This window comes from Hylobates moloch, unplaced genomic scaffold, assembly GCF_009828535.3.
Source record: "Hylobates moloch isolate HMO894 unplaced genomic scaffold, HMol_V3 SCAFFOLD_8, whole genome shotgun sequence".
Taxonomy (NCBI): Eukaryota; Metazoa; Chordata; class Mammalia; order Primates; family Hylobatidae; genus Hylobates; species Hylobates moloch.
In genome coordinates, this window is record NW_026652283.1 from 6396783 (window position 1) to 6410911 (window position 14129).

The following is a 14129-nucleotide window of genomic DNA, read 5'->3' on the forward strand; positions in this document are numbered from 1 at the left end:
AAAAAAAAAAAAAAAAAAAAAAAAAAAAAAAAAAAAAAAAAGAAATGCAAAAAAACAAACAAGCAAACAAAAAAAAAACCCAAGTGCCTCCTAAGATCAATGATATATCATTCTGCTTCCAGTCTTGCCATACTCTATTCTCTAAAAAGTCCACCGAAGTTATCTATCCAAATGTCACAGGTCTTCTTAAAAGCCTTAAACAATTGCACTTGGAAACATAATGCATTCATCATATGTGTTTATCCCATTCTCCTCCTGAAATCACATCAAAATGGCAAGTTAGGGGGAAAAAGTGACAACTTGGAAAAATTCGCAAAAAATTATAAGCCCCCAAAGACAAAAAGAATGGGGCCGGGCATGGTGGCTCACTCCCGTAGTCCCAGCTACTTGGGGGGCTGAGGCGGAAGGATAGCTTGAGCCCAGATGTTCCGGTTGCAGTAAGCCGAGATCATGCCACTGCACTCCCACCTGGGTGACAAAATGAGACCCTATCTCCAAAAGAAAAGAAAAGAAAAAGCTCCAGGCGCGGTAACTCACACCTGTAATCCCAGCAATGTGGGAGGCCAAGGAGGGCAGATCACTTGAAGCCAGGAGTTGGAGACCAACCTGGCTAACACAGCAAAATCCCGTCTCTACTAAAAATACAAAAATTAGCTGGGCATGGGCGCCTGTAGTCCCAGCTACTTGGGAGACTGAGGCAGGAGGATCACTTGAACCCGGGAGGCGGAGGCTGCAATAAGCTGAGATCTTGCCACTGCACTCCAACCTGGGCAACAGAATGAGACTGTCTCAAAAAAAAAAAGAAAGAAAAAGAAAAAGGAAGAAAGAAAAAGAAAAAAAAGAATGGGAGGAAATATTTTTCGTAGCATGAATGCCTATGTATCCCCACCAACTCTCCCCTGGAAAAAAACTTAAAATCATTGAATTTTTTTAAATTAAGGCATTTGTTTAGCCGGGCATGGTGACTCACGCCTATAATCCCAGCATTTTGGGAGGTCAAAACAGGAGGATCACTTGAGCCCAGGAGTTCAAGACCAGCCTGGACAACATGGTGAAATCCTGTCTCTACAAGAAATAGATACAAAAAAATATAGCTGGGTATTGTGGCACACACCTGTAGTTCCAACTACTTGGGAGGCTGAGGTGGGAGGACTACCTGAGCCTCAGGAGGTTAAGAAAGCAGTGAGCCATGATCACACCATTGCACTCCAACCTGGGCAACAGAGTGAGACCCTGTCTCAAAAAAATGGGGTGGGGGGGTGGCATTTTTTAAACTTTTTATTTTAAAGTAATTATAGATTCATATAAGGTGGCAAAAAATAATACAATACAGGGAGGTTCCCCTAAACCCCTTTACCCAGTTCCCCCAACAGTAACATCTTGTATAACTACAGTTTAAAATTATTAAAATATTAAAACCAGGAAATTAACATAAGCAAAATCCAGAGTTTATTCAAATTTCACCAATTTTCCAAACACTTCTTTTTTGTTCGTGTGTGGTGTGTGTTTGAGTGGTTTTATGCAATTGTATCGTGTAGATTTGTGTAACCACAATGACAGTTAGGATACAGAATTTTTACATTACTGCAAGGCTCCCATGTGCTACCCCTTTATATTCCAACCCACCGCCATCCCTGAACCTGAGCAACGCTAATTTGTTCTCCATCTCTGTAACTTTATTTCAAGAGCCTTATGTAAATCTAATCATACAGCACGTAACCTTTCAAGATTGGCTTTTTTCATTCATCCAAGTTATTGTGTGTATCATTACTTTTTCAACCATCCAAGTTATTGTGTGTATCATTCGTTTTCACCACTGATTAATATTCCATGGTACATTTAACCATTTACCTGCTGAAGGACATTTCGAGTGATTTCAGCACTGGGCTATTACAAATAAAGCTGCTGTGAACTTTCATGCAGGTTTTATGTGAACATAAATTCTCATTTCTCTGGGATAAATGCCTGAGTGCAACGCTTGGGCAGTAAGGTAATTGCACCTCTAGTTTTATAAGAAACTGCCTTTGCCTGTGTTGCCTAGGCTGGTCTTAAACTCCTGAGCTCAAGCAATCCTCCCACTTCAGCTTCCCAAGTAGCTAGGACTACAGGCATCATGCCCAGCTGCATTTTTCTTATTTTAACCATTCTAATATGTGTTCAGTGCTATACCATTGTGGTTTTAATTCTTATTTCACTGATGGCTAATGATATCAAATATCTTTTAAAGTGTTTGCCTTCTATATATTATCCTATTTGACGAAATGTCGGTTCATGTCTTTTGGCCATTTTCTAACTTCATTGTTTGGATATTTTACTATCGAATTTTGAGAATTCTTACATATTCTAGATAAAAGTACTTTGTCCAATTCGTGGTTTCTCCAAATCTGTCATTTGTTTCTTAATCCTCTCACATAGTCTTGGCCGGGCACAGTGGCTCACGCCTGTAATCCCAGCACTTTGGGAGGCTGAGGCATGTGGATCACCTGAGGTCAGGAATTCAAGACCAGCCTGGCCAACATGGCGAAACCCTGTCTCTACTAAAAATACAAAAATTAGCCGAGTGTGGTAGTGGATGCCTGTAATCCCAGCCACTCAGGAGACTGAGCCAGGAGAATCACTTGATCCCAGGAGGCGGAGGTTGCATTGAGCTGAGATTGTACCACTGCACTCCAGCCTGGGTGACAGAGAGAGACTCTGTCTCAAAAAAAAAAACAAAAAAAAAAACAGGCTGGGCACAGTGGCTCACGCGGTGGCTCCCAGCACTTTGGGGGGCCAAGCCGGGTGGATCACCTGAGGTCAGGAGTTCGAGACTCGTCTGACCAATATGGTGAAACCCGGTCTCTACTAAAAATACAAAAAATTAGCTGGGCGTGGTGGCGGGTGCCTGTAATCCCAGCCACTCGGGAGGCTGAGGCAGGAGAATTGCTTGAACTGGGGAGGTGGAGGTTGCAGTGAGCTGAGATTGTGCCATTGCATTCCAGCCTGGGAAACAAGAGTGAAACTCCATCTCAAAAAATAATAATAGTAATAATTTTAAAAAATAGTCTTTTATAGAGCAAAAGTTTTTAACTTTGGTAAGGTCCAATTTAATAAGGTCTTAAGTTTATTTAGGTCGATGTTCTTTTTTTTTTTTGCGTATGGATATCCAACTGCTCCAGGACCATTTCTTGATTTCTTGAGAAACCAATTCTTCCTCCATTGCGTTGCTTTTGAGCCTTTGTCTTTTTGTTTGTTTGTTTGTTTTGTTTTGTTTTTTGTTTTCGTTTTGAGATGGAGTCTTGCTCTGTCTCCCAGGCTGGAGTGCGGTGGCCCGATCTCGGCTCACTGCAAGCTCTGCCTCCCGGGTTCAGGCCATTCTCCTGCCTCAGCCTCCTGAGTAGCTGGGACTACAAGCACCTGCCACCACGCCCGGCTAAGGCTTATGCCTGTAATCCCAGCACTTTGGGAGGCTGAGGCGGGCGGATCACGAGGTCAGGAGATCGAGACCATCCTGGCTAACACGGTGAAACCCCGTCTCAGCCTCCCAAAGTGCTGGGATTACAGGCTTGAGCCATCGCGCCCAGCCCCCTAAAGGCTAAATTTTAATATTCATTACAATCTTCAGGATCTGACTCTTGCTTCCCATCTCTTTCCCTGTCTTTTACCACAAGCAGTAGCTCCGCCAGTAAATACCACTCATAGCTTTCTCATGTACACTATGCTGTTTCTTGACTCTGGGCCTTTATTTCTGCTTCAACTGCCTGGAAAGCCTGCTAGCCTCCACTCCCTTAAGACAACTCAGTGGTCACCTCTTCTCTAAAGCCCTTCTCGTCCCCATTCCTGCTTCCTCAGGAAAAGATAGGTGTCTCTTCCTCTTCACACCTATACACATAGCTATTAACAAACTTTAAATGTCATGACATACTGGATTTCCTAACTATGCTTCTTCATCTGCCTCTTGCACTGGGTGGAATTCTTTTTTCCTTTTTTTTTTTTTTTTTAAGGCAGGATCTCGCTATGTTGCCCAGGCTAGAATGTAGTGGCCTGATCTCAGCTCACTGCCACCTCCACCTGCTGTGCTGAAGCCATCCTCCCACCTCAGCCTCCTGAGTAGCTGCAATTACAGGCATGTGCCATCATGCCCAGCTAATTTGTTTTTTGTATTTTTTTAGTAGAGACGGGGTTTCACCATGTTGGCCAGGCTGGTCTTGAACTCCTGACCTCAAGTGATCTGCTCACCTCGGCCTCCCAAAGTGCTGGGATTACAAGCATGAGCCACTGCTCCTGGCCTCAAGACCTCATTCTAATGCCATCTTTTCAACAAATACCTTTTCTGACCATCCCCCTCAGCAAAAAAAAAAAAAAAAAAAAAAAACTCCCATGGGACACGCTTCATTATCATATTTAAATTTACGTTTTGTTTACATACACATCTCTTTTTTTCTTTTTTCCAGTCTTGCCCCTGAATAAACTGGATGAAGCTGCTGCCAATTTAACCAAGTGGGAATTCCAGTGCTAATTGTCTGCTGGATGGGATATCTTTATTGGAGCAGATTAACATAGCCTCACATTTGTAGATTGTGACCACTAATTTAGCAAATACATTGTTTTTCTTTTTTTTTTTTTCTTTTTCTTTTGAGACAGGGTCTCGCTTTGTTGCCTAGGCTGAAGTGCAGTGTCGCAAGCTCAGCTCACTGCAGCCTCGACCCCCAAGGCTCAAGCAATCCTTCTGCCCAGCCTCCACAGTAGCTGGAACTACAGGCACATGCCACCAACGCCTGGCCAATATTTTTTTTTTTTTTTTTTTTTTTTTTTTTGTGGAGACAGCATTTCACCATGTTGCGCAGACTGATCTCGAATTCCTGGGCTCAACTGATCCTCTCGCTTCAATCTCCCAAAGTGTTGGGATTACAGGCCTGAGCCACTGCACCTGGTGAATATTCTTTTCTTTTTTGTTTTTTTCCTTTGAGACAGAGTTTCGCTCTTGTTGCCTAGGCTGGAGTACAATGGCACGATCTTGGCTCACTGCAACCTCCACCTCCTGGATTCAAGCGATTCTCCTGCCTCAGCCTCCTGAGTAGCTGGGATTACAGGCCTGCGCCAGCATGCCCGGCTAATTTTGTATTTTTAGTAGTCAGGGTTTCTCCATGTTGGTCAGGCTGGTCTCGAACTGCTGACCTCAGGTGATCCGCCCACCTTGGCCTCCCAAAGTGCTGGGATTACAGGCCTGAGCCAGCATGCCCAACCAACGTTCTTTTCTAAAGCATGTTGGTCAGAAGCAGTCCACCACAGAGGGGATGAACAACAGTATACAGTCATGGTCTTTCATCAGGGCTATGTTAATTCTGTTCTCTGTCATGATGTAATCTAAAAAATGTGGACCATTTGCACATTCTGCAGAGTATCACATTGGTCCACCATCTTGTAACTTTACATCCTTCAGACATCCTTTTTCTTTTTTTCTTTTTATTTATTTATTTTTTTTGAGACGGAGTCTTTCTCTGTCCCCCAGGCTGGAGTGCAGCAGCGCGATCTCGGCTCACTGCAAGCTCCGCCTCCCGGGTTCACGCCATTCTCCTGCCTCAGCCTCCCGAGTAGCTGGGACTACAGCCACCTGCCAACACACCCGGCTAATTTTTTTGTATTTTTAGTAGAGACGGGGTTTCACCGTGTTAGCCAGGATGGTCTCGATCTCCAGACCTCGTGATCCGCCCGCCTCGGCCTCCCAAAGTGCTGGGATTACAGGCTTGAGCCACCGCGCCCGGCCTCCTTTTTCTTTTTTTAAAGACAGAGTCTCCCTCTGTCGCCCAGGCTGAAGTGCATAGCGCAATCTCAGCTCACTGCAACCTCTCCGTCTCCCGGATTCAAGCGATTCTCCTGCCTCAGCCTCCCAAGCAGCTGGGATTACGGGCACACACCACCATACCTGGCTGATTTTTTTGTATTTTTAGTACAGACGGGGTTTCACCATGTTGGCCAGGATGGTCTCAATCTCCTGACCTCGTGATCTGCCCACCTAGGCCTTCCAAAGTGCTGAGATTACAGGTGTGAGCCACCGGACATCTTTTAAGTAGAATGAAGACTACTTAGAGGTAGGAACCAACCCTACCTTGGTGATTTTTGTTCCTCCAAATATCTTTGCACATAATAATTCAATATTTATTGAAAGAAAACGTTATATACTGTTTCATACCACAAACAAGATTGTTCTGTCCTTGAAAACAAGACCTTTTGTATCTTTGAACCAGGAAATATTCTATAAATGCCTATTGACCTATTAATTTCCTCTTCCCTAACAATCATATACTCTACCAGGATATGTAGATATCTTCTTCAGGGCACCTTGCACTTAGCAGAGTCCCAAATATTTTATTTTCTCCACTCTAGTACCATCAAATCATGTAAAGTGTACAGCCACTCACATTTCACATCAACCTCTCCATTCTCATGCATAGCTCCTTCCAGCCACCCCTCTGAAAACTGACTCTCCTAAATATTTCCGTAAGACCCAGGATCATGTTTTCATATATACCCATCAATCCGTTTATCCAAAACCCACTTGTAATTTAACAAGTGCTTTTTATTTTTATTAAAGATGGGGTCTTGCTATGTTCCTAAGGCTGGCCTCCAACTCCTGGTTTCAAGGGATCCTCCCACCTCAGCCTGCAGAGTAGCTAGGATTATAAGTGTGCTCCAACCACCATGCCCCGCAACAAGTATTTATTAATCTAACTTCACTTTATAGAGTTTTTGTTTTTTAAAATATAGAGATGGGGTCTTGCTATGTTGCCCAGGCTGGTCTTGAACTCCTGGCTTCAAGCAATCCTCATGCCTTGGCCTCCCAAAGTGTTGGGATTACAGGTGTGAGCCACTGCACCCAGCCCTAACTTCACTTTTTTTTTTTGAGACAGTCTCACCCCAGTTGCTCAGGCTGGAATGCAGTGGCACGATCTCAGCTCACTGCAGCCTCAAACTCCTAGGCTCAGGTGATCCTCCCACCTCAGCATCTTGTAGCTGGGACTACAGGCACGCAGACTCATGCCCAGCTCACTTTTTTTTGTTTGTTTTTGAGACAGTCTTGCTCTGTTGTTCAGGCTGGAGTGCAGTGGCACGATCTCGGCTCACTGCAAGCTCCGCCTCCCAGGTTCAAGCGATGCTCCGCCTCCCAGGTTCAAGCGATTCTCCTGCCTCAGACACCTGAGTAGCTGGGACTACAGGCGCCCACCACCACTCCTGGCTAATTTTTTTGTTTGTTTGTTTTTGTATTTTCAGTAGAGACAGGGCTGTGTTAGCCAGGATAGTCTCGATCTCCTGAGCTCGTGGTCCGCCCCGCTCCGCCTTCCAAAGTGCTGGGATTACAGGCAAGAGCCACCGCACCCGGCCACTTTTTTTATTTTTAGTAGAGACAGGTTTCACCATGTTGCCCAGACCAGTCTCAAATTCCTGGCTCCAAGCAATCCTCCCACCTCAGCCTCCCAAAATGCTGGGATTACACGTGGGCACCATTCTGCCCAGCTGTAATTTTTAAAAATTATTATTAAAAAAGAACAAAACACATAGATGCCCTAGACTCAACTCAGCTCTACTGATCAATCTTTAGGGGTTAGGACTAGGCTTTTGAAATGTTAAAACACCCAGAAAACTGATGACCAGTCAGGCTTAGTATTCCCCATCTCTACCACTCATATGGTACTTAATGTTTCATATTTAAATGGAAAGGACACCTCACACTTTGTTTTTCCTATAGTTCCTACTCAGAGAATATGCCTAATAAATATTTTATGAGTAATACAGAAGTATGACTCCATTTTTCTCTATTTCATTTCAGTGTGGAAGGCTCTTTAGAAACACTATTAACATAACAGCATTATGTCAAAAAGTGCCAATAACATTCTCATCAACTTTTCTTTTTAAAGGCATTAGGTACAGCTAGACTGTAAAAGGCAAGTGGTGTGAAGCCCAAACCTAAGATCCTAAGATCCAGGATGAGTCAAGACTTCATAGTCTACATGAGTGAGTAGAGGCAGCATCTAGAGGAAAACAAAAGTATGTGGCTATCAAATTCCAAAGAAGCCCCATTTTATTACCGAGAAAATACAAAGCCGTTTCTTCACAGGGAAAAGTACAGTTTCCCTTCTCCAGGGTGACAGATGAGCCTTTTCCGAAGTTCTCAGCTTTCTCTTCTATCGAAACTTCCCACGTCGGTTAAAGTGTTTGTAGAGATAGCGGATGCGTTTATTAAGGTTGTGCAGGTCATCAGCGAACATTCTACTTCCAACCATTTTCTTCTTTCGGATACAACGTTGCAATTCATTCCCTTTCCAACCTCGAAGCCATATGGGCCCCCTGATGAGTTCTTTGGGGTGCTTTTCAAAGTTTCCTGTGTAATGTGAGAGAACACATTAGATTCAAGACAAGAGAACCCATCCTACACCAGCTAAGCTTTCGACCCACGGTTGCATCTTGCTGAGCAGCACCTATAGACAAGACACATCACAGTACAGAACAATAGCACAGACTCTGGAGCCAGACTGCTTGGGGTTAAAATTCTGATACTGCCATTTATTAACTTTGGAAAAATTGTTTATTTTTACTTATTAAGTGAAAATTATATGAGGGCACTCAGAACAGTGCCAAACACAATGTAAACAGCTACATAAGTGTTCGCTCTTACTACTGAGCACAGTACCACTCTCTACACAGGAGGAAAAGATAGTCGTTACAGCGTAATTGCCATTCTGAAATTGGGTACCACGTCGAAGGTCAAGTCTCACCCAGGATCCCGATGTTGTCATACACTCCGAACATGGCCCTTTTCTCGTTCCAACGATCAACCACTTTGGGGGGCGGGGGAGTGAGCCTTATACCGATCAATCTAGGCACACCTAGGGATGGGGAAGGGAGGGAATTAATCTGAGCCGCCTATTATACTACGAAGCAGTTATCGGGGTGTCTACATCAGCCACTTACCAAGAGAGAAGCTTCTGCACGCCAGAGGCACCCAGTCCCACAGGCGCCTACCTGCCCCGGATAAGAGGTTCCCTGCCATTTCTTTAGTCTCCCCCCTTCAACAGCACACCAAATAATCCCAAGAGTGCGGGCCAGAAGTGGCCCTCAAGAAGATGACGACAGGAACCGTCCCCGCCAACTTCACACGAGTACTAAAGCGAAGGCAGCCATCTTGGGCCTTACCCAGGCAGCTGTAGGCGCACCGCCCACCTACGCCCCATCCACAACAGCCACAAGCCCCGCCCCCCGGGTTCCGGCCGGAGGGGCTCTACCACCCTTCCCGTCTCAGTGCTTCCGGTCCGCCTGCCGGAAGTTTTGGAGTGCTGGACGAGCTGAGGTCCGCGACTCGTCGCTAAGATTCCCCAAAACTGAGATTTCAAGAAAATTCACCCTTTCCGCTTTCTTTGGCGTCCTTCAACTGTGAAGGAAATGAAGGTTGAGAACCTGGAACCCGCTTCCAAAGACCAAGCCCTTTCTCTGTGCCTCCCAACAGTCTTGCGCTGTAGCTGTTTTTATTACCCCTATTTTACTACTGGGAAGGAGATTTGAGACCCTGAAAGTGAAGTGACTTGCTGGACGTCACTTAGCGGAGAAGATGGCGAAACCTGGATTAGAGGCGATGCCGTCTAACTCCCAGCGTGGACTTGCCTCCTTTCCTGGGGGTGACTGAATGCCCAGCCAGGGACGCGACATCTCTGGCCGGCAGAAATACGGCCTCCTCCCCGCTGACCCGGCAAAGGGTGACCTTGCGGCCAAGGAGGGATTCGCAGGCGGGCCGGGGGTGGGAGCGGGGGCCGGAGCCGGAACCTTGGCCCGCCCCCGGGCGGCGCTGTGATTGGCCGGCCGCTCCGGCGAGCGTCGCGATTGGCCCCCCTGCAGCCGTTGAGATTTGAACTCGGTATTTGTGGCTTTGCCCGCGCGTTGCCAGACTCAGAGGCGGCCCTTTGCCTCTGCCTGCCGGGGATTGGCCGGATTCTCCGCCAACTTGAAAACCGCCTTGCTAATTGGTGCGTGTTGTGCACGCGTGTTTTTTTCCTTTTCATTTCAGCCTGACTGCCGGAGTCAGAGCCGCGGGTGAGATCCCCAGGTAAGATGTGGTGTTGCAGGTCGTAAAAGAGTAGGAAAGTCGAGTACATGGCAGTGTGACCCAGTATTGGGCAAAATACAATAGGCCTAGTAGGTATATCCTTGGAGCGCGATGTGGGAGAAACCGTTAAGTCTGACAGATTCGCAACGGAAGATGTTAAGCAAATCGCTTAACAGATCCGCAACGGAAGATGTTAAGCAAATCGCTTAACTTTCTTACTTCAATTTCCGCTCTGTAAACTCATTTGTATTATTGTGCACCCCATGGGGTTGAGGTTAGGAGACTAGATCAGATATGATACATTGCAAAGAGCCTAACAGACCTGGCACAGGATAAATAAATCATTGTTAATGCTCTTACCATTCTGGTGCAGGAAGCCCACTAGCCCATGCTGGGGCACTGTTCTGGCCTCAGATGAGATCAGACCATTCTCTCTATTCTTTTTTTTTTTTTTTTTTTTTTTTTTGAGACGGAGTCTCGCTCTCTCACCCAGGCTGGAGTGCAGTGGCGCGATCTCGGCTCACTGCAAGCTCCGCCTCCCGGGTTCACGCCATTCTCCCGCCTCAGCCTCTCCGAGTAGCTGGGACTACAGGCGCCCGCCACCACGCCCGGCTAATTTTTTTGTATTTTTAGTAGAGATGGGGTTTCACCGTGGTCTCGATCTCCTGACCTCGTGATCCACCCACCTCGGCCTCCCAAAGTGCTGGGATTACAAGCGTGAGCCACCGCGCCCGGCCCCATTCTCTCTATTCTTAAGGAGCTTTGCACATAAAAATGGAAATAACAATACTTTGCACATTAATATGCCACTTTATAGTTCTTTAAACACCTTCGTACTGCTTGATTTGTTTGATCATCAGAGCAACTTTGCGAAGTTAATCAGAGTTTAGTAACCCTGTTTTTACAGATAAAGCCCAGGGGTTTAAGTGACAAGACCAAGTGCCAAAGTCACTACTAGAATTAGTTTCTAGTCCAGGGTCAATCTCAGATCCCGTAAGATAATGTTACTAGCTTGCTATAAAACTAAAAGCCATTATATATGTTGGGGGTGGGGAAGTAACAGAACCAGATAATGTTACTAGCTTGCTATAAAACTAAAAGCCATTATATATGTTGGGGGTGGGGAAGTAACAGAACCAGATGATGTTACTAGCTTGCTATAAAACTAAAAGGCATTATATATGTTGGGGATGGGAAAGTAATAGAACCAGCTGCGAAGACAGGTCTTGAATATAGACCTTGACCTTTTCACTGTTTGCTTTCTAGCCCTGTGAGCCTGTAGGAGTAGAATGGCTCCCCAAATGTATGAGTTCCATCTGCCATTATCCCCAGAGGAGTTGTTGAAAAGTGGAGGGGTGAATCAGTATGTTGTGCAAGAGGTACTGTCCCTCAAACATCTTTCACCACAGCTTAGAGGTAAGACTCCATAGTTGTCACTGTACCTAGCTCTTTCAGAGGACCATCTCACATGGAATTGCTACATTGTCATTTCTGTTCCACTACACCAGGAAGCATCATAAGAGCAGGAAACATGTTTTTCCTATTTTGCTGTTTTATCCTAAAATTGCATGGGATGCATGACACAAAGAGTACATTCATTAACTTCCTTTTCTGGATTAGTCAAAAACAGTCTTGGCGTATGTGATTACTCTTTGGGGAAAAGTTATTTTCCATCTTTACCCCTTACCGTGTGTCAAAATGATTACTCTTTGGGGAAAAGTTATTTTCCATCTTTACCCCTTACCGTGTGTCAAAATTAAGTCCTGGTGGATTCAAGAGTTACAGGAGGGGATCGCTTTTTCAGAATGTCTGGGACTTAACCCGACCTGTTTTTGGTAATACCTTTCTAGAGTCTAGGTGTCTTCCTTCCAAGATGTGCAATCATGGGGAAAAATCCCATAATATATCTGTACCACTGCAACACTGAGCAATATATGTACAGTGCAGTCACCTACTGAAACCTGTAAATGATCAAAAGCACCTTTTGCATTACCAGAAAGACTTTATAATGTCCTTGTACTTGTTAGAAGCAGTCTTGTAGCAGTTAGGTTGCTTTGGAGAGGTACAGAGATTAAAGACTGGAGCCAGGCTTCCTGGATTTGAATCCTGGTTCTACCACTCTGACCTTGGACAAGTTACTTAATTCTCTCGGTGCCTTAGTTTCCTCATCTGTAAATATAAAGATTATAACCAATTCATTTGTTATCACCTACAAGAAGAAGGGTTGGTTAGTGCAGCAGCTCGACAATATAGTCCCAGCTTGTCTCCTCTTGGCCTTTCTTTCATGGTTGCTAGATGGCAACTTCTTTTTCTTTTTTTTTTTTTTGAGATAGGGTCTCACTCTGTTGCCCAGACTGGAGTGCAGTGGTGCGATACTGGCTCACCACAACCTCCGCCTCCCCAGGCTCAAGCGATTCTCCTGCTTCAGCCTCCCAAGTAGCTAGGATTACAGGCTCATGCCACTACTGCCCGGCTAATTTTTGTATTTTTAGTAGAGATGGGATTTCACCATGTTGGCCAGGCTGGTCTTGAACTCCTGACCTCACATGATCCACCCACCTCGGCCTCCCACAGTGTTGGGATTATAGGCGTGAGCCACCGCACCAGGCTAGATGGCAGCTTCTTGCTCTAATGTCCGGAAGTGGAAAAAGGAATTTTCTATCCTGTACTTTTTATTCTTTATTTTATTTTGAAAGACAAGGTAAAGACTCTCTTGCCCAGGCTGGAGTCCAGTGGCATGATCACAGCTCACTGCAGCCTCAACTTCCCAGACTCAAGCAGTCCTCCCCCCTCAGCCTCCCAAGCAGCTGGGATCACAGACATACACCACCATACCTGGCTAATTTTTTAATTTGTTGTAGAAATGGTGTCTCCCTATGTTGCCCAGGCTGGTCTCGAACTTCTGGGCTCAAGTAGTCTTCCCGCCTCAGCCTCCCAAAGTGCTGGGATTGCAGGCTGGAGTGCAGTGGCCTGATCACAGCTCATTGCAGCCTCAACCTCCCAGGCTCAAGCAGTCCTCCCACCTCAGCCTCCCAAGTAGCCGGGACCACAGACATGTGCCAAAGTGCTGGGATTGTAGGCATGAGCCACCATGCCCGGCGAGACTTTTTTGTTAAAAACTAAAACACACACACACATTAGCCTAGGCCTACACAGGGTCAAGGTCACCAAGAAGTCACTAGACGATGGGAATTTTTCAGCTGTATTATATTTTTGTGACACCACTGTCGCATATGTGGTCTATTGTTTACCAAAACGTTACAGGGCACAGGACTGTACAGGTAAGAGAAATAGAATTACCCAGACTGGTTAAACTGATCAAGATTATTACCTAGGAGCCTCCCTAAACTTGAGCATATCAACCATTTGGTAAGCAAGGAAGAAGGCAGAGTGTGGAGGTTGGCTAGTGGATGGCAAACCAACAGTGTCCACAGGTATACTTCTGTCCATATCATGTGGATATATGTGTCACCAATTGAACATGCTGCATACTATGACAAATTACTCTTCAGTTATTATAATGATGCATCATTTTTTTAAATGGTCACCTTTTTTTTTTAAGTTCCAGAGTACATGTACAGGATGTGCAAGTTTGTTACATAGGTAAACGTGCTGTTGTGGTTTGCTGCACCTATCAACGCATCACCTGGGTATCAAGCCTAGCATGTAGTAGCTATTTTTTCTTATGCTCCCACTCCCCCCATTCCACCCCCTAACAGGCTCCATTGTGTTGTTCCTCTCCCTGTGTCCACGTGATCTCATTGTTCAGCTCCCACTTATAAGTAAGAACATGCAGTGTTTGGTTTTCTGTTCTTGCATTAGTTTGCTGAGGATAATGGATGGAGTACCAGCTCCATCCATGTCCCTGCAAAGGACATGATCTTGTTCCTGTCACTTTTTTTTTTTTTTTTTTTTTTTTGAGACTGAGTCTCCTTCTGTCACCCAGGCTGGAGTGCAGTGGCGCAATCTCAGCTCACTGCAGCCTCCGCCTCCTGGGTTCAAGTGATTCTCCTACCTCAGCCTCCTGAGTAGCTGGGATTATAGGCACATGCCA

At 45.5% G+C, this 14129-nt stretch overlaps 2 protein-coding genes across 3 annotated transcripts in view; one reads left to right on the plus strand and one right to left on the minus strand.

Moving 5' to 3' along the window:
• Positions 1-8041: 8041 nt before the first annotated feature.
• On the minus strand, positions 8042-9233 carry MRPL51 (mitochondrial ribosomal protein L51). The gene is made up of 3 exons (XM_032159390.2): positions 8950-9233; positions 8754-8864; positions 8042-8359 (listed from the first exon to the last, which is right to left on the minus strand). Exons 1-3 carry the CDS (start codon positions 9026-9028, stop codon positions 8163-8165), a joined length of 387 nt encoding a protein of 128 aa, XP_032015281.1. The 5' UTR covers positions 9029-9233; the 3' UTR covers positions 8042-8162.
• Positions 9234-9795: 562 nt separating this feature from the next.
• The window catches only part of NCAPD2 (non-SMC condensin I complex subunit D2), a 32626-nt gene continuing 28292 nt past the window's right edge, over positions 9796-14129 (plus strand). For both annotated transcript variants that reach the window (XR_004249119.2, XM_032159387.2), the window contains exons 1-2: positions 9796-10075; positions 11342-11491. Coding sequence is in view for 1 of the 2 variants with exons in the window: in XM_032159387.2 (XP_032015278.1) it covers positions 11365-11491 (127 nt within the window). In the remaining variant the exon portion in view is untranslated. The remainder of the gene's footprint in view (positions 10076-11341; positions 11492-14129) is intronic.